The sequence below is a fragment of the Camelus bactrianus genome, chromosome 9 (genome assembly GCF_048773025.1).
Source record: "Camelus bactrianus isolate YW-2024 breed Bactrian camel chromosome 9, ASM4877302v1, whole genome shotgun sequence".
NCBI classification, from domain to species: Eukaryota; Metazoa; Chordata; class Mammalia; order Artiodactyla; family Camelidae; genus Camelus; species Camelus bactrianus.
Window position 1 is genome coordinate 19,727,707 of NC_133547.1, and position 24,487 is coordinate 19,752,193.

Below are 24,487 nucleotides of genomic sequence, written 5' to 3' on the forward strand. Positions count from 1 at the left end.
GGGCGCCCCCAGGCCGCAGCACCCCAACACTTTTCAGACCCGGTTCTGCCCATCATCACGATTCAGTTTTCCTCCCCCCTCCACCACCATGTCTCCCCAGTGGCATAGAGCTCTCAACTCTAAGTGGACCTTGGGTGACCCTGCCCATTGCATCGTGTCTGCAGCTCCCCGATATCTTAACAGAGTGTCTCAGGTTGCTCCCCCTGCCCACACAAAACTACCTTTGTGACTGCCCATAGCTTTCCCTTCAGAACCGCAGAACCTACCCCTCCTTCCTCCCTCTGGCACCTGGGAGAACCTCAGGCTCAGCCTTTAGACACTAACCTTCCATGTCTTTCCCACAGCAGCGCACCACATCTGACCACATGGGCTCTGAGGCATGGCCTTACGTCCGGCCCTCCACATCTACTCACACTAACGTTTCTTTATTCTAGATTTTGGAGGGCCGGGTGGTGTTGAAAGGAAGGCTTCCCAGCCCTCAGACCACAGCTAACCCTCCACATTCCCAAGGAGCAGGAAATGTAGAGGCTGCTGACGGACCCCCTGGGTCCTGCTACTTAGGAACCTGCCTCTCCTCGGCAGCCTGAAGCTCCTGATGAAGCACACCTCCCCTGAAGCCTGGTGGAGATGCGGGAGAGCAGCGGCTTTGTGGCCCTCACCAAGCTCCCAGGGAACCCTCAGCTCTGAACCCAGGATAGGAGGAGGCCCTGGTTTTCCTGGAAAGCTTGGGCACATCTCCCTGACCTTCTGGCAACCTGGCAAGTCTCTCCCCCCTCCCCTGCAACCAGCCTGCAACCGGCAAGGTGACCTGCAACCCAGGCGAGGAGAGGGCTGCAGAGGAGGGCACCACTTGGGTGCCAGGTGTGTGAGGGGCGGGAGTAGGGGCCACAATTCTGAGTATGGGTCATGGCTAGGGCAAGGGGCTGGAACGTGCGGTCCCGAAGAAGAGTTTTACAGCTGAGCGTACAGCGGAGGAAGGAGATTCAAGCCTGGGACCCTTGATTTACACAAAAAAGAACCAGATCCGCTACCAGCGACAGATGGCGCCCCAACAGGCCAAGCAGCCGACAACGCAATGCTGTGAGCAGGGCCCTACACCGCAGGGCCGCTGAGCCTTTCTAAAAGGGAGGAAGCTGCGGGGCGAAAAGCGGCCAGAAGGGGTCTCCCGCGGCCCGCGCTGGGCTTACACTTACGCTGATTTTAGTTGCATCCTTATTTGTTACCTAAAATGCAAAGAGGGAGAGAGAGAGACATTAGACTGTCGGCCTTCAGTCTTAGGGAACTCACATGCGCCTCCCATAAGAGGACCCTCTGCTGGTGGGCTGGGACTCGAAACCGCTCGGGATGAGGCCACAGCTGCGGGCCCGAAGGACATCAGGGTTTTCAGGAGTTTTACCCAGAAGGAAGATGGGCTTGGAGCTGGCATGGCGCCCGGCCAAGGAGTGGATGCCCTAGCACACCTGCCAGCCAAAGAGGGGAGGCTGGATTGCCACCAGGGTGGGAAGAAAGGCCCATCTCCCCCCCGCAGCGCATCCTCATTCCCTGCCATACTTCTCTAAGCCCCTTGAAAAGCTGGATGGAGGGGCCGGTGTATCTGGACAGAATCCAGTGGGAGACGTGAGCAGTAACTGAGGATGGGACTCTGGGTAGAGGGTAGGTCGGTGGTGTGTGTGTTTGTGTGTGTGCGTGCCCCCGCACTAGAAACTGGTTTAAGAGGCAGAAGGGCAGTGGGGGCAGTCCCTCTGATCTTGTGGGGGCTGGAGGTAATATGTATCCGGTGCTTTGCCGGCTTCTGGAACCCAGCCCAGAGGAGCTTAACTCCTTGGCCCTGTGCCCTGAGGACCTCAGAGCGGCAGAGGGCAGGGAAAGCCCGGCCCCAGCAAGTGGTCTTCTTTCAATATGCAGCACCCATTAGCCTATGGGCACGCAGCCAGCAAGAGCAGGCGAACTGGATGAGGTGTGGCTTCTTAGAGGCTAGCCGTGGAGTTGGGGGAGGTATCTGGAGAAGGAATGAATTAACTAGGCTTAAGGGTAACAGTTGTGCTGTGGGGATGGGGCGGGTAGGAAATGGGCTGCACCACAGGGCGGCGCCCTGCTTTCCTCGCTGGGGTAACCCCAGCCGCCCCGGCCCTAGCGGGGTGAAAGCTGGCGCCGCGTGGGCGGCCGGTTACCTTGCTCCGGGCGCTGGGCACGCTGAGCGCCAGCTCGTGCAGCAGCTCCCGGGGGGGCTCCTTGAGGTACCACCACTGAATTTCCAGAGAATACGAGGTGGCTCCGCTAGCCCGGAATGCGCAGGGCATTTCGATGTCGTCTCCCTCCCGTACTGTCACATCTTTGGGGACTTCGGTAAATGTAGCTGGGGGCGGGGGAAGAGAGAGGCGTGATCAGCTGTGGGGCGGGGGCCTGGGGCAGCCCGAGGCGAGACGGTCGGTCCCCGGCTCGCTGGCCTTGTGTTTCCCACCCCCCAGCTACTCGCGTGGCCCAGGCGTTGGCAAAGTTCGGTCGAGCAGCTGCCGGGCCGCAGCAGAGACCGGCTACCGCTGCAGGCTGCTTGCTTCCCTCCGGATCGGGAAGGGCAGCAGGGGTGGCTTAAACGCTTCTCCCCCGCGCCTGGCCGCACTACCAGAGCCAGGCTGGGGGGCGCCGACTCCCGCGCCCCGCAAGCAGCCTGTCCGCAGCTGGAGCCCAGGTCTGGCTCCGAGTGACCCGGGCGCGGGCGCCACGGCTGCGGCGACCCTTCGCCTCTCTCCATCCCCTACCCCTGCGGGCCGGGGCTGCACACCGGGATTGCTGGAGACCGTGAAGCCTTCCCCTTCTCTTCCTCCTCCTTCGTGGCGACCCGGGCAGGCTGGCTCTGGCAGACCCGGCAAGGACCTCCCGAGCCCCCCGAGGCAGCAAAGTTCCCGCGCTCACCGTCGGCCACGAAGAGCAGCAGGGCGTGCAGCAACAACGGCGGCAGGTATCCGAGGGCGCCGAGCCGGTTCCTCTGTTCCATCTCCCGCAGGGGGCGCGGCGGCGGCGGGGGCCCGGGCACAGAGAGGTGGCTGTGGCGGCAGCACGGGCTCGGATCCGCCTCGGGCTCGGGCTAGGACGCCTCCGAGCCTGCCATGGCCCCGCGCGGCGCCCCCTCCCCCGGCCGCCGGCGGCCGCCAATCAGCCCCGCTCCCTCGCCGGCTTGCCCGGCGCGGTTCCGGCGGGGGGCGCTGCACGGGGTGCGCAGAACGCGAGGTCCCGCCGGGAGGCTACTGGTGATCGGTCTGTGCTCCCCTCTGTACGGCCGTCCACAGGACGACGGGGACCTGCAATTCAGTCTCTGTCCGGCGGGCCGGTCAGGGGTTGGGCCGCGCCGGGACCCATCCTGGGCCAAGAGAGTGCGCGCCTGGGATTCGTGAGCTTCTGCCTCCCGGTCTCCTTCTGATTTGGCTCCCGACTGCCACCTCCTCTGGCTGCCTCCTAGCTCTCCCGCCGCCGCCTCCGCCGGTCCCTTCGCGGCTCTTTCCGCAAGGCGAGTGGGCGCTCAGCCGCGGCGCGCAGACCTGGCGTCCGACCCAGCGCAGCGCGGGGAGAGCGGGTCCGGTGTGGCAGACCCCAGAGCCGGAGAGAGGCAGAGAGAGGGGGAAGGGAAGGGAGGGGAAGGGGAAAAGGAGGGGGCGGTCAGTGGCTGGGCACTGTGCCGCCTCCACCGCTGCATCACCCCCGCCCTCCCTCCCCTTCCCTTCTCTTCTCTTCCACTGCCGGTACCGCCTCCGCCCCGGAGCGCCCCCCCCCCCCTTCCCCGGTCGCTTGGAGGGAACACAGTCTTTCTGGTTGGAGCACAGCCCCGCCCCGCACCCGCTTTGGTTGGGGGTCCTCCCACCTAAACTCTCCCTGGCTTCTTCCCAATCTCCATCGCCCGAGACGGCCGCTTGTCCCTGCGCCCCGTGCGTCCCGAGGCCTTTTCTGCAGACCCCCGCCCTCAACTTCTTACCCCGTTTTGGGCAAAAAGCTGCACCGCTCTTTGTCCCAGGCCCAGGCCATGGCGGGTGGGTGGGCGCCGTGGGCCCGGGAGAAGGGCGGAGCGCTGTGCTGGGCCGGGGACGAGGACGGGTGACGGCGGCAACGCCGTGAGTCTGCAGTGTGCGAGCAAGAAGTGAGCGCAGAGCGCCGGGCGAGCAGGTGCCGGTGGCGCGGAGAGCGCAAGAGCGAGCCAGCGAGCAGCAGCCGTGAGTGACGGCAGAGGCGGCAGGGGTGGGGGTGGGTGGGTTGGGAGCGCCCGGCACGACTCAAGGCCCCGGAGGTTTCCGGGGGAGGGGGGGTTCCCGCACCATGTTCGCTGGCCTCTGCATCCCTACTCGTTCTTCACGGTCGTGGCCCTCGCTTTACCTGGTGCAAGGGGGAATCCCGAAGCGGCAGGAGGCAAAGGTCGGGTCCACAGCCGCATCCCGGAGCCCACATCTCCCCGCATCCCTGTACCTCTCTCACAGCCTTCTCCCGGAGGCTTCCCCCTCCCCAGCCCTCTGCGGGAGTGCAGTCTGGTCCCCAAAGGGAAACGTGGGGGCAGGCTTGTGGTTTGGAAGGGCACACACTCGTTTGGTCGAGCCCCACCCCTCGGCTTGGATCTCTCTTGCCTCCCTTCCCCACGGGATACCTCAGTCAGTGGATTTCAGTATCTCTGTCCCTGTCCGCCGGCCCCTACCTCTTAGCTCTGACCTAAGGTTGAGGGGAGAGGACCCGTGTGAATTCACGTGTCTGCTATCCCTACTCACTAGCCTCTCCCAGGCACCTCCAGAGGATTCCCCAAGAGCTGCGGAGAAGGAAGCTGACAGGGGGAATACTTCCCAGCAGCTGACTGGGTCTAGCGTGCTCAGGGGGAAGAAGATAGAGGCCCTTTTTAAGCTTTGTCCTTACCAGGTGGGTGCCCTTGGGCAGAGCCGTTTACCCCTCCTGGACCTGGGTTTCAGCATCCTCATCTGCAGCCAAGGAGTCATTCCCACCCACTCAGGCCACTCTTGCTCATTATTGAGCCCTTGTTTGCCAAGGTCTCTGGCCAGGAGGGAAGGAAGGCCTGTGGCCTTCCTCTGCTTCCTACAGTTTCTCTCCAGGTGCCCCAAGAAGGCAGTTACCAGCTGCCTCTGTCATTTCATCCCTCCCGCCCTCCCCTGCTTCCCCTTAATAATCCCAGTTTCTTTTAGAAACTGCCTTGGATCGCTGAATGTAAAACCCTGCAGGGCCCCACTGCTGTCCTCAGCTTCTGAAGGGAGGGGGCAGACTTGCACTGTACTACACAGATTCTAGGAAAGCGGATTCATTTGGGGGCTGATTCTAAGCAGGGTTATGATGGCAAGCGCCAGCCTACTGTGGAGTGGCCAGCCTAGAGAGGCAGCAATCTCCTGTCCTGATACCACATCCAGGCAGAGATGGATGGCCTGGCCAGTGATTAGGGATGCGCATGGGGAGGATTCCTGCAGCTAGAGGGATTCCTACACCTTGATTATCTTTAAGGTTTATGAATCTTCTAAACTTGTACCACCTTGTGGGTTAAGGTATTTCTTGCCCACCACCTGAGTTGGTGCTATTATTAATAAGAATTAATAGCTATTCTTTTTCACATACTTTTCACTTACCAGGCACTGGCTACGCACTTTCCAGCATGACAACTGAGCAATCCTTCTCAAACAGAAATCAGATTACTCTTCCCCTGCTCAAAACCCTGCAGTGGTTCCCTTTTCATTCAGGAAAAACACCAGTGGCCTTGCAATGGCTGACAAGGTCAAACCATCTGCCTCCCACCCCCTCCACCTTGCTCTGTCCTCATCTCATGTTTTCTGCCTTTTTCCTGATCACACTCTTCTGGCCACACTTCTCACAATGTCAGGCACAGAGTGTGCTCCCACCCCAGGGCCTTTGCACCAACTGTATCACCTGACTGGGAGTTGATCCTTCCCCAGATACCTAGTTCACTAACTCTATCATGTTCTTCTGATTTTAGCTAAGAATTCAGTGAGGTCCACTGGGACCACCATTTTAATATTGTAATCTGCACTCCACCCCCGCCCCAGCCCGCACACTCCCAGCCTCTCATTCTGCTCTTCTTTTTCTTCTTTCCTTAGCACTGAACTCCTTCCAACGTATGGTCCAATATCCTTGTTTATAGTTTCTTGTTTGTGGTCTGTAGATTCCATTTAATGGCGCTTCTTTGGCTGCTTTGTTCACTGACATATCTCCAGTACATAGAACAGGGTCTGGCATGGAGCAGATGGTCAGTAAACATTTGTGGAGTGAATGAATGAGCTCCTTTAACCTCTGTAACGGTGGGTACCTATCCCTGCGGGGTAGGCATTGTGATTTCATCTCGTTTTAGAGATGTGTTGGCTGAAGCTCAGAGAGCTTAAGGAACTAGCCCGAGATCACGCAGCCAAGTAAGGCTTCAACCCAGGTCTGTCTTATTCTGGGGCCCTAATTCTTAACTAAAACACCCCAATTTTCCCTACTCCAGGTGAGACTCTTGTCACTGTACCTGGAGTTGGTGTAGAGAGTGAGGCCCCTCTGCCCTTGACTGATGGCAGCCTGGTGCAACGTCTTCCCCAGTTTTCAGTAGGAAATCACAGCAGCTCTGTGGTTGGAAGGGTCTGTTTGCTCTTCTGTCCTGTCCCGTAGGCTGCGAGGCCACAGCTGCATCTTTCTTCCCTGTGTCTTTTAAGTCCAGCTGGGCCTGACCCACGCTTGGGGCTTTGTGACAGTGGGAGCCAGGAGCAGTGTTGGGAGTGTGGGGAAGGGGGCTTTGCCTCTTCTTTCCTGGCTTTCCTGGTGGGCAGGGCAGGGACTCCTGCCTCTTTGACTGAGCCCTTTGGCCAGTTTCAGTGAGCTGAACCCAGGCAGCAGCCCCTACCCCCACCAGTCCTTGCTCATGCCTGGCTGGCCTGCCTTTTGCTAGTTTCTTCTCACTGCGTCATGGTGGGACATGGTCTCATTTGGAAGCTCTGAAGAAGGCATCTGTGATGGAGTGTGTATGCTGCTTCCCCAAAGGACAACTACCCTCTGGGGACACAGCTCCTCAGCCCTACCAACTACCAGTGTCCTTTGGGCTTCCACAGAGATGCCCTGTTTAGAGGGAATGTTGGCTGTATGAAATGAAACCCATCTCCCATTGATGGACTCGTTAAGAGCATTTTAGAACTGTTGTGTCTCCTGAGTGCTCATCGATAGGTAGTGACAGGCACCCTTTGGGCTGCCAGGTTTTTCCCTCCCTCTCTCCATTCACAAGCTCTGAAATGCCTGGGGTGGGTCACTATGTACAAGGACCTGGAGGTGAACCCCCCTGTAACGTGACCAGCAGGCACTCGGTCCATCTGACCCACCGGCTTGGGTGTGCCTGGGGGCTTGCTTGTGCCCCTCCGCTCTCTCCCTCACGCCTGCTATCATCACATGCTGTTCTGATCGCACTGTGAGTCGAGGTATGCAGCGCTTGTCAATACCATTTTGTGGATGAATTCACTGGACTCTCAAAGACACTTCAAAAGCACTTTTTAAAAAGACTGCCCAGCCTCTCCAGAAAGCACTCTTAAATTACAGCCCTAAGTAAACGTTTTTCCTGGAACTCCCTTTCAAAATTTATTTTAATGTTCAGGTCTTGGAATTTTGGTTTCAATATTCTTGCCTCAGCTGACCTTCCTGTCCCCTCCGTACCACGTACAGCAACACTGATTTGGGGTAATGTATTTTGATCTTAAGATGCAGCCCATCCATAAACTTTTCTATCAATAATCCTGGCTACACTCTGTGTACCCTACAGCTTAAAGGAAAAATCAGATTTATGGAGACTTTTACTTTTGGCCAATTTAGTCATTCATTTGCTGTCAGTGTCAAGGGATAAAAGGCCTGAAGTCCAGCTCCAGGAAGACTCCCCTCCAAGGGCGTGTCTCAGGTCAGCTGCTTCAGATGTGGGGCGGTGGGTGGGGGCGTGGCCCTCTCTGGGCCCTGGTGGTCTCTGTCCTGGATGATGGGAGGGAACTGATGACTGAGTGCCCCTAACATGTGGGAGGAGGACAGTGGGGCTCCAGCCCCCACAGAGGCAGGAGAGGGTTCTGCTCTCACAGGCCACACGGCTGTGAGGGAGGGAGGCCTGTCCCCTGGCCGTGTGCACTCAGCAAAGTGGGCCCGGCTTGCAGTCAGCCTGTGCTGTGTCAGCAGCAGCTGGGGACCCAGAGCTGTCAGGCCCACAGGTCTGACCCATCACTGCTGTGTCGTTATCACCATGCTGGGTCCCCTGAGCCTGGGGCCATTTGTTTGCCCAGGATTGACTGGGCTTGGGGGCTGTCTAGAGAGACGGAATAAGGGGGAGAAACTCCAGGCAGAGCCTGTTTCACCTAAAAATTTATTCAGCCAGCATGTCCTGAGACCCTCATCACTCCCATATCTGGGGGCACTAACTTTATGGTGTGCCTGATGCTGGGGAACCCACAGCATCCTGCCCGCAGGGAATCTGCATTTCAGCCCAGAAGGGGGCAGAGACACACGTGCAAAGAGGAAACAAAAGCTAAGCCTGAGCATGTCAGCCAGTGATGAGGAACGTGCAGCCCGCAGCCCGCACACGGGCGTACTCACGCACACGGACACGGGGTGGGAGTCCCGGGGGTCAGGGAAGGTGTGAAGCATCAGCCAGGCAAAGACCTGGGAGAGGAAGAGTGCTGCAGTCAGAAGGAATAGCAGGTGCCAAGGCCAAGGGTAGGGTAAGGGGGGGTGGTGGGTGGAAGACAGCAGAGCGTGGTGAGTGAGGGGCTCAGGGAGGGCTGGGAGGCAGGGCAGGAAGTGAGGGCACACGGGTCCTTGTAGCCACAGGATGGATTTCTGTGCCTCGAAGACTGGGACTCAGAGCCCACTGGGGACACAAATCAAGCACAGAGTGACCCCAGCCCTGGCAGGGGACCTTCAGGGCGGTGGCAGGTGGGTCCCACCTGGGAAGAATTCCTGAACTCCTCAGCCCTGAGTGCAGAGCAGGATTTTGACTGATTCTGGTGGGACAGGGTTTGGGGACATCAACATCCCGAGTGAGTAACTACCTGTACAAGGGTAGGAGGCAGGAGCCCTGGGGACAAAGAGAAGAGTCCAGTGTGACAGGGTCATTGGAGTTGAGGGACAGGCAGGCTAAGGCTTTGGGCTTGAAGATGACAAACAGGAGGTCTGACCCTGATGGCAGCGTGAGGTGAAGTGGGAGCAGGGAAACTGGCGGCCCTGTGGAGGGGCAAGGGCTGGGAATTGGGAGCAGGTGCAGGGTGGTTGCCACAGACCCTCTTTGTCTGGAGACGGCTCTGAGGAGGGCCTTTCGACGAATCCTCACCTCTCACCATTCTCTGCTCTCCACTCCCCTTGCACGTGAGAGCTGGCTCTGACCAACAGCACACACCAGGCACAAGGAAGGTGTGAGGGTTTCAGGGCGGCCTGTCCTTCCTGGGTCCTCGGCCTGCTGGGGGTGCCTTGGACCTCTGGGTTTGGTTGGGGAAGCCCTCAACCCTCAGGTTCCCCAACTGCAAAATGGGGTTCTAATTCCTGCCCTGTCTGCTCTCTTCCCCGCTTCCATGGAGGTGCCCAGAGGTGCTAGAGTGCCAGGGTTGGCAGGAACAGTAGGTGGTATCCTTTAGATGCCATCTCTGACGAGCATCATCAGAGCAACATCTTGCCCGATGGCCTGGGCTATCCGTGGCTCAATGGAAAATTAAGCCAGATGCAAAGCAAAAGAAAGCAGAGCAAGGTGGTGTCTAGGGCTGCAGAGCCATGTGGGCTTTGATTCAGATTCTGGTCTTGCCTTGGCCTCTTGGAACCTCAGTTTTCCTATCTGTAAAAAGGGTACTGGGCTGATTGCAGAGGGTGAGTGGGAGGGTTGATTTTAAGACAGTGTTTGGGGTAGATGGCTTAGCTTAGTACTAACAGCAACAGCCCACATTTTAAAGTGCGTATCTAGCTGCCTTGGGTGTCAGAAGGATGTAGGATGGGGAATTTCAGGGTCTTGACTGGCTGTCCTGGAGCCTGGGTGCTTGCGGAGGTATGGCGTTATTAGGGGGAGGTTATCAGTAGAGCTGAGTGTCCCCTAATGGATTTTATTACAGCCTCTGTGTGTTATGTGTATAATCATTTGCCAAAGTAAATCTTACAGACTCATGGAGAGTTTTTTTTTTTAATATTCTCAATACACTTGGGGTTTTATTTCCCACTAGATCTATTAGTTTAATTTAGTAGAGGACAGTCTGTATACTTAACCAAAAATTGCTTTGACATTATGGAGAATTAAGAGGCTGGGGCCAGACGGATCTGAGTGGATCGATCTATTTGAGATAAAACTCTGTTATTTCCCTGTGTGCGTTCTTCACCTTCATGGTGGGGCTGGTGATTGGAAAAAGCGGAGCTGGCTAATAATGACCAGGGGCCAGCCAGGGCCCAGGGCTCCGGCTCCCATCCTTTCTCTGGACCCACGAGCATCTCTTCCTCAGCGAGATGGTTGTTTGATGGTTCCAGGGGAGATGCTTTTGGGGGTCAGAGGTGTCTATGGTGACCTCCCGGTGTCTGTGACCAGCCAGCCTTCTGAAGAGTCGGCATTATGTGGTCCGGGAACCACATAAGGTAGGCACGACGCTCTGAGGCTACCGAAGCAGCGATGGAGTGGTGGAAGCCGGGGATCTTGACTGGGTCTCTCCACCATGCTGAGCTGAGCCTCAGCCCCGCTGTCATGGGGCACTGGGACCCCCACCTGCTGGAGCTGCTGTGGGGTCAGATGAGCTGATGTCCAGGAAGTAGCTTTGTGAATTGTCACACGGGACCGATGATCACAGTCCTGTATCCCCTGCATTTCTGGGTCCCAGGAGCCACTCAGGAAATGCCAGTCAGGCTAACAGAGGGCTCCATTTCCGGGACCCTAAGGTTTTGGCATCCTTCCACGTCTTTCTGGGCCACCACCTAGAAGTTTCTGCCCAGAGCCTCCCTGTGGGGGCCCTGGGACCGGTGGGAAGCACGGTGACCCACAGGAGGCTCCTGGCCACTGGATGGCTCCCCCTCCCCGCAGGCCGAAGTGCTGCTGGACTTGGTGCCGCTCCTCGTGATTGGCTCTGAAGGGTGAGGGGAAACAGCAGGACTCTCGTTCCGCTGCCACCGTCCTGGGCTGAGGTGAAGGCCCGGGGGAAGGCTCACTCTGGCCCCACCTGGAAGTGCCAAGTCTGGGTTTGGGATGCTGAGTGGAGTCCTGTTTCACAGCCCCCTATGGTCCTGCCATGGCAGCCCTGGGCTTGCTCAGCTGCCTGTCCACCCTCCTCTTCTGGCCGATTCCAGCTGGCCAGATGCTCTCCCCCCATGTCTGTCCCTGGGGTGAGGGAGCATACTCCCCAGCCTCCCCCCAGCGCTGTGACTGTCACCCCGCCAGGGGCCCCGCATGAGGCAGAACAACTCGCATTTACTGTGCATCTCCGAATGCTTGGCAGCATGTGAGGTGGTCCCTGACGTGGGGCCTCCTCGGACCCAGAGGCATGGCTAGATGCCTTCCTCGTGGTCTCTTCCTCCCATGTGTTTGGCTGTCCTGCACCTGGAACAGCCCTCGTGCTTGGGTTAAGCTCTCAATTCAGGAAGGCCAGACCTGCTTTCATCTCACAGGCTGACTCCTGTGACTTGCTGGTTGTGACTGTGGGGCTCTGGGTTGAGGAGGACGGTGAGACACAGCTGGGTTCAGCTGTCATGGGTCAGTGACGTCTGCCAGGGGCATGGGGGCGATGAGAAGAAGTGGCGGGATCTGCCGCCTTTGGAGTGGCTTCCTGGGCTCCCTGATCTCTGGACAGAGCTCCTTGCTTGCCCCTCAAGGCCAGCACACGAAGATCTGTGCCTGGGGTTGGCAGAGCCTGGGAGGGCTCACTGTAGTGGCGGGGACAGGTGCCTGGGTTCCTGCAGCACCGTATTTCAACCTGCCTTCCTGCTCCTGCCTAAGTGAGGTTATCTGCAGGGAAAAAACCTTGCCTGGACGCTTTGCCTGGCATGTGGCGGGAGGCCCAGGCAATTGCATGGCTCCTGGTAAGTTTCAGACCCAGGCTGTTTCCGAAGGACCTGTGTCTTTTGTGGTTTCGTACTGGACGGTGGCCCCTCCCCACTGCTGGGCTGCAGGAGGCTCAGTAAGAGACAGGCACAAGCTTTGAATTCAACATCATCTTTGGCTTCAGAGCCACAGAGCATCTGGTCTGGGAGGCTCTGGAGGTCAGCCCGTCTCCCCCTCTTGGGGGCACCTGGGCGAACACATGGACAGGGCCCGGAAGGGACAGGTCCGCCATGCAGGGGCTCCCATCCTGGCCATCTAGGCCCCCCTCGGTGCTGATGCCTGGGCTGGGAGCGGCTTCTCGGCACGGCTGTGACCTTCACGCCTGACTTGCCCCTTTAGAGGTCCTCCTGCCGTTAGACTGGCAGCTGCCAGTGCCACTCGGTTTGTGAAATGTCAGTGGTTTAATATCAATTCTGGAGGTTTTATTGCCTTCCCCCTCGTTTTCCAGTGGGAGTTTGATCCAATCAAGGCCGAGCCAGAGTGATGGTGGGTAGATTTGTGTTCCCGTCCCAAGTTGACAAAAGGTCACCCTGCCTGGGGAGCCAGGGGCTGCCATGGCTTCGCACGTGTGTGATTACTGTCTTGTCCCCCTGGGCTCTGGAGTCAGGCCCCTCTTTCCGCCAGGAGAGCAGTTTCTGGTGGGTGCAGCTGCTGCTCCCGTGGGGACTGTTGGCTGGGCCTGGGTGCCTGGGGCTCTAAATTCACTCAGTGGCCAGCCACAAAATGCCCTGGTTTTGTTTGCAAAATGTCTTTGATGCTTCAGATCTAAATTAATTTTTCATAGTAATGTTTCAAAATATCATTTTTCCCTTTCCAAAAAACAAAACCCCAAAAAACCAAACTGTTGATTGAATGAGATTCTCCGTTCGGGAAGAGGCCTGAGGCTGAGGAAACCCCAGGCCCCGGCCACACTGGCCCGCATTCCCCTCCCTCTGCTCTCTGGCTCAGCCCCTGCCCTCCCTGTCCTGCTCATTCTGGGGTGGAGTATAGGTGTCGGGTTTTGATTTTGTCTTGCAGCACTTAGAGGGGTGGTGTTTGGAGATTCAGCCAGCCTGGCAAGCATTTAGTGAGCACCTGCTGTGTGTATGGCCCGTGAGGGAAAGTCAGGCCTAGACAAAGAGGAGCAGGCATGGGGGAGGAGGAATGGGGGCGGTCTGGCCCCACGGGAGCGCAGCAGTACCCACTGGGGCCCTTCTCCGAGGTAGGAGGGCTCCCGCGTGCAGCTGTGGCTTCCAGAGCCCACTCAGCTGAGGGTGGGTGGAGGGACACAAGGGTGGCCAGTGGAGTGGAGGGAGGGGCTGGCTGTGGTACAGCTGTGCAGGGTGACAGAGCTGGGGGGTGCTCCATGGTAAGGAGAGTGACAGAGTTCCCCTGAGTGAACCTGGGAAGGGAGGTGATGAAGGGACATGGCTCTCCCCACACCTGCCTCCAGACCGGGCGGGTGGGCACCCCACACCCTCCTTCCGCATTGCCAGGCCTGTCGCTTGTAGGCTTTCTCTCGCATCCTGCAGCCTCTCCCCGCCAGACAGTCTGGTGCAGGCTCCGCAACGCTCCAGGGGGTCCTGGCCTCCGACCCTAACCCGTCTTCCAGGCGCTGGAGCCCCAGGACTATGCTCTCAGGACAGCGGTGGTGGATGCATGCTGCGTGTGCTTATGTGCAGGAGGATGTGTGTGTGTGTGTGTGTGTGTGTGTGTGCGCGCGCACCCAGGCAGTGTTTGTTTGCATGGATGAGCGACAGCTGGTGTGAGCATAGGTGTGTGTAAACTGTGCATACGCCCAGTGTGTGTGCATGTGCAGTGTGAGTGCAGGCTGGTGTGGGACACACAAAGGTGGGGAGGCAAGTTGGGGCCAGGTGACCGGAGAACAGGAAGCAGGAGACCACCCCCATCCTGGTCGTCCGCCCACCCTCACCTCCTCCTCTCCCTCTCCTCTTTCCCTCCCTCCCTGACTCTCTCTTATTCCTTTCTTCCCTCCTCCTCTTTCTGATGGCTCTTCGCTCTCCTGGGACTGCAGATCTGAGCCAACCTCTCTTCCTCCCCGTTCCTCTGGACTGTTCCTTCTCCTGCCTGGCTGCTCTCAGGGGAGAGAGTGGATGGGGACTGTGGACAGCCCTGGGGTGGCCAGAGGAGCGCCCACCTGCCCACCCAGCATGGGTGCTCCCTCTCCCCTTGGTGCAGAGTCCCACATCTCTCTTGGAGCCCTGAGGCCCAGCATGTGGACTCTTGGGCCTGCGGGGCAGGGTGACGCGGCTGGTCCCAGAGGTGCTGGGGAGAACCTGGGCCAGGGAACCTGGGGTGGGCACTGCTCCATGCAGACCCTGTGTGGCCTGATGGCCAGTGTTTCAGATGAAGCTGGAAATCCAGGTTTTTATGAACAATCTATTTTTCAAATGTCGGTTCCATTACAGAAATGAACCCTACGGGGTTGGCAGGCTAGATCTGGCCCTAGGGGTCCAGTTTGCCACATCACCTGTTCCAGTTGTGGCCCCCTGGGCAAGGCACTCTGGGTGTGGCCCCGCCCTCTCTCTGGAACCCGTGGAGACACCGACACAGGATTGAGCAGCACCCTCGTGCCAGCGGTGGGGACACTTGAGAGACTTGAGGTATCTGTTAGGTACGGTTCCCATAGCTTTTTCAGACTCACCTGAGTTTTCTGTCCATTTCAAGTTCAGGTGAGGATGCTGTTCTTGCATCTGGCTTTTTTCTTTTTTCAGCCCTTAGGTCTCTGACCTGTGCTGGGGCATTTGAGCCCAGAGACGGTCTGGGTGGTGCCGGCAGCAGGGAGGTGTCCGTGTGTTGCCTCGGAGGGGTGGGAGGTGCAGCTGGTGCCTGTCAGGCTCTGCGCTCTTGTCTTGCCCTCCCAGCAGCCCTGTGTCAAGAATTCCTGTCCCTTTTACAGATGGGGAAGCTGGGCTCACACACAGAACAGAGGAGCTTGGCCCATAGGCCGTGAACTGCCTGCTTTGTCCCCTGCTCCTGGGATGGAGGGTCTCGAGCTGGGGAGGGCAGACGGCCTGTCCCCTTCCTGGGCCTTCCTGCAAGGCCCGCAGAGGCCAGCCTCTCCCTTTCCGTCCTTGAGGGCAGCTCTGTGTCTGTGTCCTCACTGCGCAGTCCTTCTTAGCACGGCCCCACCCCTTTCCCTCACTGCAGAGGCTCCCAACGAGCTGCCTCAGTGCCTCGAAGTTCTGCAGTGTCAGGGACACTGTTTAGTCCTTATCTGGACCTTCTAGCACATTCCACGTGGCTGGTCGTGCTCTGCTCCCTGGAGCACTGACTCCCTTGGCTTTTGTGATGCTCTCTCCTGGCTGCCCTCCCGCTGCTCTGCCCCCTGCCCCCACCAGTGTCCTTGGAGGCTGGTCATCTTTGCCAAGCTTCTGAGTTGGAGTCCTCGCAACTTGTTCCCAGGCCCTCTTCTCTGGCCCCGGGTGGAGGTGGTCCTTTGTCTTTGTGAGCTTCCACGTAGATGTCACAAAGGACCCTCACTGTGTCCACCTGAGGCTCATGACTTACCTCCGTAAGCCTGGTCTGCTACAAATCTGGTGGTCGTCTCTGTCTCAGCGACTGGCCTGGCCGTCCCTGGACCAGGCTGAGGTCTCCCACAGCCCGGGCACCTAGCGCTAGCCTCCATCATGAGAGAAACTATGAAGTTGCCGGGTCTCTGTGCTGAAGGGTGGTCCTCTGGCTCTTTCCCTTCAGGCTCTGTCAGTCCTGGGATATGTGGTCACTCAGGACTGAGAGGTACCCTCCTAGCCTGGTCTGTCAGGATGTCCAGTGTGTTTCCTTCTTTCCTTCCTCATTCTTACCATTTATTGAGTACCAACAGAGACGAGATCTGCAGTAAATACTTCTTGAACAAATAAATGAATGAAGAGAGTTACTATTATTCCCATGATGCAGATGAAAAGTCTGCATTCTGGAGTGATTTAGTAACATAGTCAAGGTGTTCAGCCCTGGTCCCCAGTGGAGCTGAGGGAAGCCTGTTCTGCCCGCAGGGGCCAGCAGCCGGAGCTGCCCCGGGCCCCTGGCTCAGCCTCCCTGTCCTTGTTCTCCTCCTTTCCCATCGGGGGATTTCCCCTCTTCACATCTCAAGTTGGGGACTGTGTAGATGCAGCTTACTGGGTTAGTTCAGTGCAGACTCTGGTGAGCAACTGGGTAATTATTTCCAAAAATATTGACTTGTAATGTGAAGAAAGCTCTTCTCCACGCCACCCGTCAGCAGAAAATTGCCTTTGGTATTAACATTTCATCAACCGCATAATGTGAATTGATGTAAATGCATAATTAGAAATAATAGCCTGGGAAAATTCACTCTTATTTATAAAATTGGGCTTGTTAAATTAAAATGGGAGCTAAGGACTTCCATCTCACTCTTAAACCATGTCCGAGGCTTTGCCTGCCTTGCTTTGCAGGAGCCCCACGTCAGGGGGTGCCTGCACGCATCAGCAGCTCTGTACGGAGACTCTGGAGAGGGGATACCCTCTGTCGAGGCACAGACCCCACCTGTCCAAGAGATGGCTCTCTAGTAACATGGATGGGCCTTTCAAAGACGTCTTAATCAGCACACAACAAATGACAATCCCTATGGAATGAGAGCTGGGTGATTTCTTCAGCTCTCCTTCTTCTCGTAGAATAGGGGCCAGGCCAGCTGCCCCGCCTGAGTCCCAGAGATGTTGTGGGGGCCGCGGAAGATGCTGCAATTTAGTAGATGAACACGCTCTACAAATGCTAAGGGTTTGCAGAGGGCAGTGAGAAAAGAAACTTCATCGTCATTATCATTATTAATATTTACTCCGTCAGTCAACAAGTACTCTTTATGCATCTACCCCATGCCAACCCCATGCCACGTGGTGGGTGTACAGACATGGAGAAGATATGTTTTCTGATCTCTCAGAGCTCACAATCTAGGTGGGAGGAGCAGGCATTTAAAATGCTTTCATTTTGGTTGCAAGTGTCAGGAAAACAATTCACACTTAAAACAAAAAAGAAATGTACTGACTTATAACTGGAATGGATTTCAGGCAGAGCTTGATCCAGGGACTCAAATGAATTTATCAGGACTCTTGTTTGGTCTGTTTTCTCTAGGCTTTTTCTCTGCATGTTAGCCTTATTCTGTCTACTCTTACAGGTGGTACCCAACCCCAATCCAACCTCTTCCCCTCCATGTAGGGAAGGGTGATACTGGCATGAAGTTCACATTTACAGCCAATGGCTGATTCTTAAAGGAAAAAGGCTACAGCTTATTCCATATGGAGAGAACCCCCACCCATCCATTTCATCCTTACTAGGTGAGTGGAGCTGACCCATTCCCCAGCTTCAGAGATGGAAATGTGATTCAGACCCTGCCAGTCAGAACACCCTAGCTCTTGACCACAGTCAGAGGTCCAGGGATGCACAGAGCCCTGGCTGGATATAATGGCCATGTCATGACGAGGAGCCTGGCCAGAGTCACCAAGAAGGCAGCACTCCTCGGTCCCCAGAATGGTGAGCTGCGAGGGTGGCCAGAGCCGCCTTTGTCCCGTCTAGGGAGAAGCCAGAGCTGATTCACAGAGGGCTGATCCTACGGCGTTGCTCCTGTGTCTGCAGCGTGCCTCGGGAGCAGCCACGCCTGAGAGGAGGTGCTCCCCCATCCTCCTCAATTCCGTGGCCATTACCATCCTTTTTACACTCCGGTTGGAGCGCGGTTTTCTGTCAGTTACTACTGGAAGGGTCCTGGCTGCATCTGTCCAGGTCTTTATCCCCAGTTAAAAATCACTCACCAAATAGAAGCTGTGGCTGTTTTCAATAAAGCTCACCTTAAGCTGAGCCCCCTTCTAGAAGCCCTTGCTTGTGTGCTCACCCTTTCCTCTTTCAACCCTGTTGGCAGTTCGTCTGTCCCCCTTTGGCAGCCCCAGTGAGGGCTGAGCTGGCGGCCCTGACGGGGCTGGGAGGCTCGCTCAGGATCCCTGCTGCCTTCCCCTCTTGACCCACAGAGCCACTCCAGGGCATCGTGGGGACCCCGAGGAGGGGTGTTTACAGCCCTTTCTGGGCCTCCCCGGCCCCTTCCCTTCTGCTCCTCTCCTTCCCCCAGGGGACACAGGTTCCCTTTTCATGTTGGAAGAAGGCTGCCCGCTTGTCTCCAGGAACAGCTGGGCCTTGTCCCCTCAGCTGTGGCTCAGTGCCTGCAGCGGCTGCACAATCTCGGCTGTGTCTCGGGGAGCCAGGGGCCAACGGAAGCGCCTTGGCTCTGGCCCAGGACCTGCGGGGAGTCTTGGGCCTGTGAGGTTGGAGGTGGGGCCCTCAGGAAGCCCTTCCTCCCGAGCCCCTGTTTCTCCCAGAGCCCTGCCGATGGGGAGCTGACCCTGGCTGCAGGGGAGGCCCTCGGAGCCTCCGGTAAGGGATGCTGAAGGCTGTGCCTGAAGTGCTGGTGGCCCCCCTCTCACTGGCCTCACACTCCCAGGGGATGTGAGCAGCAGATGAGACAGCTGTGGATTTTGCACCCCCTTTGCCACCTGCCCTGAGCTCCAGGGCTCCAGTGGGCTCGAGGCTCTTCCAAGGGGTGGAAAGGAGAAGGGTGGGAAACAGCTGTCAGGGTGAGGGGTGGGTTCCCGGCCTGGGCTCCAGTGGTGGCATTGATTTCCGGCTCTTCCGCCCTCAGCTCCCGGGGCTGGGTAGCTCCTCCCACTGTGCTGTCCCGTCCGTCCGTGCCGTCCAGCCCAGCTCCACCTCCCTCCGCAGGGCAGGGCTCCTTGGGCCCCCTGTACTCTGTCCCCAGTTTCCCCGCACTACTGACCATAGCCCCAGAGATGGAGGGTTTGTTCTAAACCCATTGCTGTGCCCAGTGCTCTGTAAACTCCACCTCAGTCACAGCATCGAGAGGCGTGTGCTGTTACTGTTCTCATTTTGCAGGTGCAGAAGCTGAGACTCAGGATGGTCCAGTAACTTGCCCAAGGCCACACAGCTGGCTGACCTGCATCTGAGCCGGTGCTCAGAATCAGTGGGCTCTCCGGCTTTTCTGGGCACCTCGGCTCCTGCTGCCGTTTCTTCTGCCTGGAAAGTTGTTTTCTTTATTCAAATGACGACCATTTATGGAGGTCTCACCCTGTGCTTATTCATGGTCCTCCGTTCTAGAGAGGGAGAGAGATAATAAACACGTGAATAAAAAGGAAGAAAAATAAAACAGATAGTGTTCACTGCTGTGCAGAATATTAAAAAAGAACAGTGTGCCTGGGCATGATGGGGGTGCATTGTAGCAGGGAGGTTGGGAAGGCTACTTGCGACCTGGCACCCGAATGCTGAGATGGGGACCAGCTGTGTAGAAACTGGAGTAATCATGCTGGGCAGAGAAGAGCCGGCAGGTCCCCAGGTGGGGGCGAGCACGGTGTGCTGGGGATGTGAGCTGTGGTCTGGAACTGCAGGAGTGGGCGTTGGGGAGACACTCGAAGACTCAGGGGTGCTGCCCTGGAATGAGGCAGAACCATCCTGTGGCTTTATGTCACTAGACTCAGTTGTTCTGTCTGGGCATTGGGTCCATAACAGATATCAAAGCTGGAGAGAAGCCATAGTGACAGCAGACATCTCTCCTCAAGTAGCTGAAGGACTGTCATAGGCAGAAGAATTGGCCAGCTACATGTGGCCCCTGAGAGCAGAATTGGACCTACTAGGGGAGATGGGTTTTACATGTGTTTAACAGCCTCAGATATTCAGGGATAGAGAAGCAGTGAGCTGCCTGTTACTGGCGGAGTCCAAGGTGGGCTATGCCTGGAGTCAGGATTTGATGCTACAGCTGACCCTTGATAATGAAGCAGAGGGCTCTTGGGTACTGAAGTGGGTGGGACTTACCAACACTGGGTTCTCTCTTAGTGGTCTCTGCACTGCTTGAGTGTAGAAGGATGTTGGTGCTGGAGAAAGGATGCCTGCTCCCTGCAGACCTAGGCTTTAGGGTGGCTTGGGTCGGATTGCAGACTTGGCTCCAAGCCCTGGGCCAGAATGTGCTTGGTGCTTGATAAATTTCATTGTTTGATTGATTTTACCCAGGCCTGGAGGAAGTGAAGGGAAGATTTCTTGGTTTGAGAAGACCAAATTAGGAGCAGATGTCTTTTCAAGCTATTAATAGGCAGTTGGGGAACAATGTGGCTTATTTTTAAAAGAGCCCACAGCATGCTGTTTGCTGCTCGCTGTCCATTTGGTGATTTTGTGTTGGAGTGTTTCATACTGTTGGTGGCAGAGTCATTTGCAGGGAATGGCTGAGGCCCTCTGATGCTCAATTCAGGTCATAAGCCAAAGGGTCTAAATTTAGCCTTTTCCCCCAGACTGTTCCACTTCCCAGTAAAGGTCCTCGGTACACCTCATGATTCTGAAAAATGGGTACAGCATAGAATGATTTTTCAGAGAAGGGTCAGTGGGATGCACAAGGCAGTCACTAATTGGCCCAAATCATCTTTTTATTCTAAAGTATAGAAGTTTGGGGTTTGGGTTTTAGACAAAAGGGTATGAACCATGGTGGAAGCCATTAGTAGCATTAACCACAATTGTTGAAAATTAAAATTGTCAACTACTCTGTATGTGTGTTTTCTCTCTTGCTTGCAATTTAAAAACTAGCACCACTTAGCTCATTAAAAATAATAGTAGTGAGGAAAATGACTTTTCTTTGAAAAAATCCCCAACATTTTGCCATAATGTGTTCCTCTGAAGAAAGTAATTATGATGCAGACAAGAGAATTATCTGACTTGATTAACTTGGTAGATTGAGTCTTTGTCCTTGTCCTGCCATGTGCTCACAGACCCGGGTCAGGATGAGTCGCTTCTGAGCAGCCAACTTGGGCACATGGCTTCCTACACTTACGGTGGGCGGGCAGGAGCCCCAGGGAGGCGCCCAGCTCCCAGTGGTGGCTTTTGGTCATTTGGAATGTGGCCTGGGCTTGTCCATAGAGACTAAGCTCTGTGGGGTGCCTGCCCTCTCCTGGTCACTTGGGGCTGGTCTCAGCCCCGGAGAGGTGCCTGCTCGGAGAGCGTCGTGACCAGCCCGTGTCCCCTTGTCACTCGCAGTTGCCCTGCACACCAGCAGCTTCTTGCCGTAGGTATCTGCCGCTCTGCCTCCGCGTCCCTCTGCCTGTGGAGCACGTGTCTGGAGACTCCCCTCAACATCAACCAATCAGAGAATTGTGCATGAGCTGATCGCGTACTCTGCGACCCCTCTTCCTCACCTGGCCTTTAAATATACTTTGCTGAAACCCTTTGAGGAGTTGGGGGTTTTCTTGGACATGAGCCACCCCTTGCTCGGCTCTGCAGTAAACCTTTCTCTGCTCCAGACTCCAATGTTTCAGTTTGTTTGGCCTCATGGTGCAGCGGGCACACACACTTGCCTTCAGTAACACCTCCAGGGTGGGCAGAGTGTTGCAGAGAATGGTGGACACCTTGTAGAGCAGGGCCTGACTGTGTGCTCGGAGGTGTACCTACCCTCAGCCCAGTCCAGGGCTGGGCAGTGTCTGGGACCTGAAGGGCATAAGGGACACACTGCCTTCAGGCTTCTTCCATTGCCCCCACCATCAGGGTACCTGGTATGCTGCTATGGACGGCACTGTGTCTCCCAAACTCATATGCTGAAGCTCTAACTCCCAATGCCCAATGGACTGTATCTGGAGATGGGGTCTTTAGGAGGTAATGAAGTTAATGAGGTCAGAAGACTGTCGTCCTAATCCCATGGGACTGATGTCCTTTTTAAGAGGAAGAGAGATCCCTCTCTCTCCCCACCCCAAGCACAGGATAAAGGCCATGTGGGTACACACAGAGAAGGCAGCGGCCTGCAAGCCAAAGGATGCCTCAGTGTGAAACCTATCTTTGCTGGCACCTTGATCTTAAACATCTGGCCTCCAAAGTTGTGAGAAAATCAATGTCGGTTGCCCCTCGGTCTGCGGTGTTTTGTTACCACAGCCCTAGCTGACGCATACACATGCTCAGCGAGCTGACTGTGTGTTTCGCTGACACTGAAGCTTTGAGGGCCCTGTTCAGACTACATCTGGGGAGGGGAGCCCCACCAACCCATCTCCACTGCCAGCCAGCCTCTCCACAGATTGGGGTGAAGCCAGGAAAAGCCCCAGTCAGATTACAGAAGGTGTACAACTGCCACACAGGCTGGCTCTTGCGGATGCAGGATCCCTGACAGAGGTGGTTCCTCAGGGTGCTGCTGGAGACCAGCCGCATCGTGAGCATCCTCCCCTTCGCTGGGACGGCACCCTTGCCTCTTCTCTAACAGCAGCACCCTTCCTCTTTGGGGGAACTTCTCCCTCGCTCCATCAGGCAGATCCTGGGGTGAGGGGGATGTGACCCAAGCCAGCAAATCGGGAGGAGTTTTCAGTTAGCAGCCAAGGGAAGATGCTCACCCCCAACCTCATCATCCCTAGGGAAGCAGGGAAACTGGGAGCCCGGGAGCCGTGGCTGCCACAGTCCGGCCATGCAACGGAAGCCTCTCTGACAGGATGCTGCTCACGTGGGAAGAGACAGAGGTGACAGATGGAGCAGAGTCCTGAGGAGCCAGGTCCTCCCCAAGGCCCCTCTGGACCCCCACCCTTCCTGGGGTTTGTTGTTGAGCCCACATATCCTCCCTCTTTGCTGGATCTGGCTTGGACTGTGTTTCTGTCACTTGTCACCCTAGGTCCTGACTGTCAAGCCACATTAAGACACATTTGTCCAGCCCCCGAGGCCCCTGCTCATTGTGACCCTGATGGCTGCAGCAGCGTGGCAGCCTGTCCTTTGGCAGATCTGCTCCAATTCAGCCATTCAATGAATATCATTTATCACCAAAGCGCTCTGCCTGACGCGGCCCCAATCCAATCAAGGACCGAGGCAGTCCTCAGGGAAACCAGGCTGAAGAGAGAGCAAAAGGGACAAGAGGCGTGACCCCTTCAACGGCCAAAGGCCAGAGGGTTAGAAGAGATGGTGTCGTGGAGAACTGTGGGCTGACCTTCCACAGCACCTACTCAACACCATCTGGGAGAGGAGAGCCGGAAATGGGCAGAGGGAGGAGGCAGGACAGTGGGGTGACAATGCTCTGTGTGCTGGACCAGCAAATGTCACTGATGTGCAGGGAAGCTGGAGCACACAGGACTGCAAAGGGCCCTGTGATGGTCCAAGGCCATGACGAGATGTGCCCCTTGCTCCCCATTCACACACATCTTGCCATCGCCAGCCTTGTGTCCCCATTAGTGTCCGGGGTGTGGGGTCATCATAGAGATAATATGTACACAAGCAACAAGGAAGGGAAGCCGTTCAAGGGCTCTGTAGTCTTCAGGGACGTCAGAGCCAGAGCGGCCACATCCACAGGGGATCACAGATGCCTGCCTGGACGGGCCACCCTAGGAGTCTGCCGTGTGCTCCCCAGGGAGCCTGCTGATGGCTGACTAGTGGTCGCGGTGCATCCCGCAGCCTGGACTTCTGGAGCCACCTCGGCCCACTTACCAAGCCTAGGTGGTGCTCTGGTGAGTCTGCGAAGCCTCAGGGTGCTTTCTAACCACCCCCTCTTCCTAGAGTGGTATTCCAATCGTATATCTGCTGAGCCAGCCTTCTTAGAAGACTTGGCCTTAAGCGCCCTGGTAGGCCATCGTGTGCAGTCCCCTGCCTCTGGGCTAAAAGGCATTCATGCTGATCAGCCTCACTTGACTTCTTCCTGCATGCCACATTTCTCGCTGAGGAAGTCTCTCCTGTTATCTGACCACATACCACCCTGCTGCCAAGTGTGTTGCTTGTGTTACAAACTTGCTTTTGGGCTGAGGATATTAAAGAAAGAAGAATCATTCAGAAATGGCCTAATCTCACTAATTTTTTTTTTTTTTAACAATCAAAGGGGGATTTCTCTTGACTACAAACGAATCTCTTCCCCTTCCGTCTTTCCCCGCCTCTGTGGGGCTATCTATCGCTCCCGAATCTCCTTGTGTCAGGTTTCTCTGATGTCTGGAATCTCGAGTAGCTTCCTGGAGACAGATGGCATTGATTTTGCATTTGTTCCATGGGGCCTGTCTCTCATGAAATATTAACATCAGCTTCTGACATGGAGCTCCTGAAAATATCAGAAACAATTTAATCTGCGACTTTAAAAAGTATTTGGTAACATCTTAGGCCTGGAGAAGTTTCAGAGAAGGGACTGTTTTTCAAATAACTAGAGAATTTTGGAGAATCATCAAATTTGGCTCCTTTTTGCGTGTAATCTTCTTGCCTCTTCCTGCAGCTCATATTTTGGACCACTGGGTTGTGTCTCAATGACTTCAGTATGAGAGGAGAAGGTTCCCCAGCTTCCGTGTTGCAGCACAGGGAGGAGCACTGGGCCAGGAGTCCACAGGGGAGGCTCTCCATGACCTCAGGGAAATCATGTCCCCGCTTGGGGCCTCAGTTTCTCCACTGGTGAAATGGGAGCATGATCCCTACCCCCACGCCATCTCAGGTGCCTGAGTGCACGACTTACTGTTTTTT

At 56.4% G+C, this 24,487-nt stretch overlaps 1 protein-coding gene and 1 long non-coding RNA gene across 2 annotated transcripts in view; one reads left to right on the forward strand and one right to left on the reverse strand.

Annotated features, from left to right (window-relative positions):
- The window catches only part of VSTM2B (V-set and transmembrane domain containing 2B), a 26,438-nt gene extending 22,763 nt beyond the window's left edge, over positions 1-3,675 (reverse strand). Inside the window, exons 1-3 of the mRNA XM_074369880.1 lie at positions 2,914-3,675; positions 2,172-2,356; positions 1,194-1,223 (exon numbers count right to left, since the gene is read on the reverse strand). Of these exons, the coding sequence (XP_074225981.1) occupies positions 1,194-1,223; positions 2,172-2,356; positions 2,914-2,995 (297 nt within the window). The 5' untranslated portion in view covers positions 2,996-3,675. The remainder of the gene's footprint in view (positions 1-1,193; positions 1,224-2,171; positions 2,357-2,913) is intronic.
- LOC123615367 (uncharacterized) overlaps positions 2,369-24,487 on the forward strand; it is a 26,969-nt gene continuing 4,850 nt past the window's right edge. The window contains exon 1 of the long non-coding RNA XR_012509060.1: positions 2,369-2,959. This is a non-coding gene — a long non-coding RNA (uncharacterized LOC123615367). The remainder of the gene's footprint in view (positions 2,960-24,487) is intronic.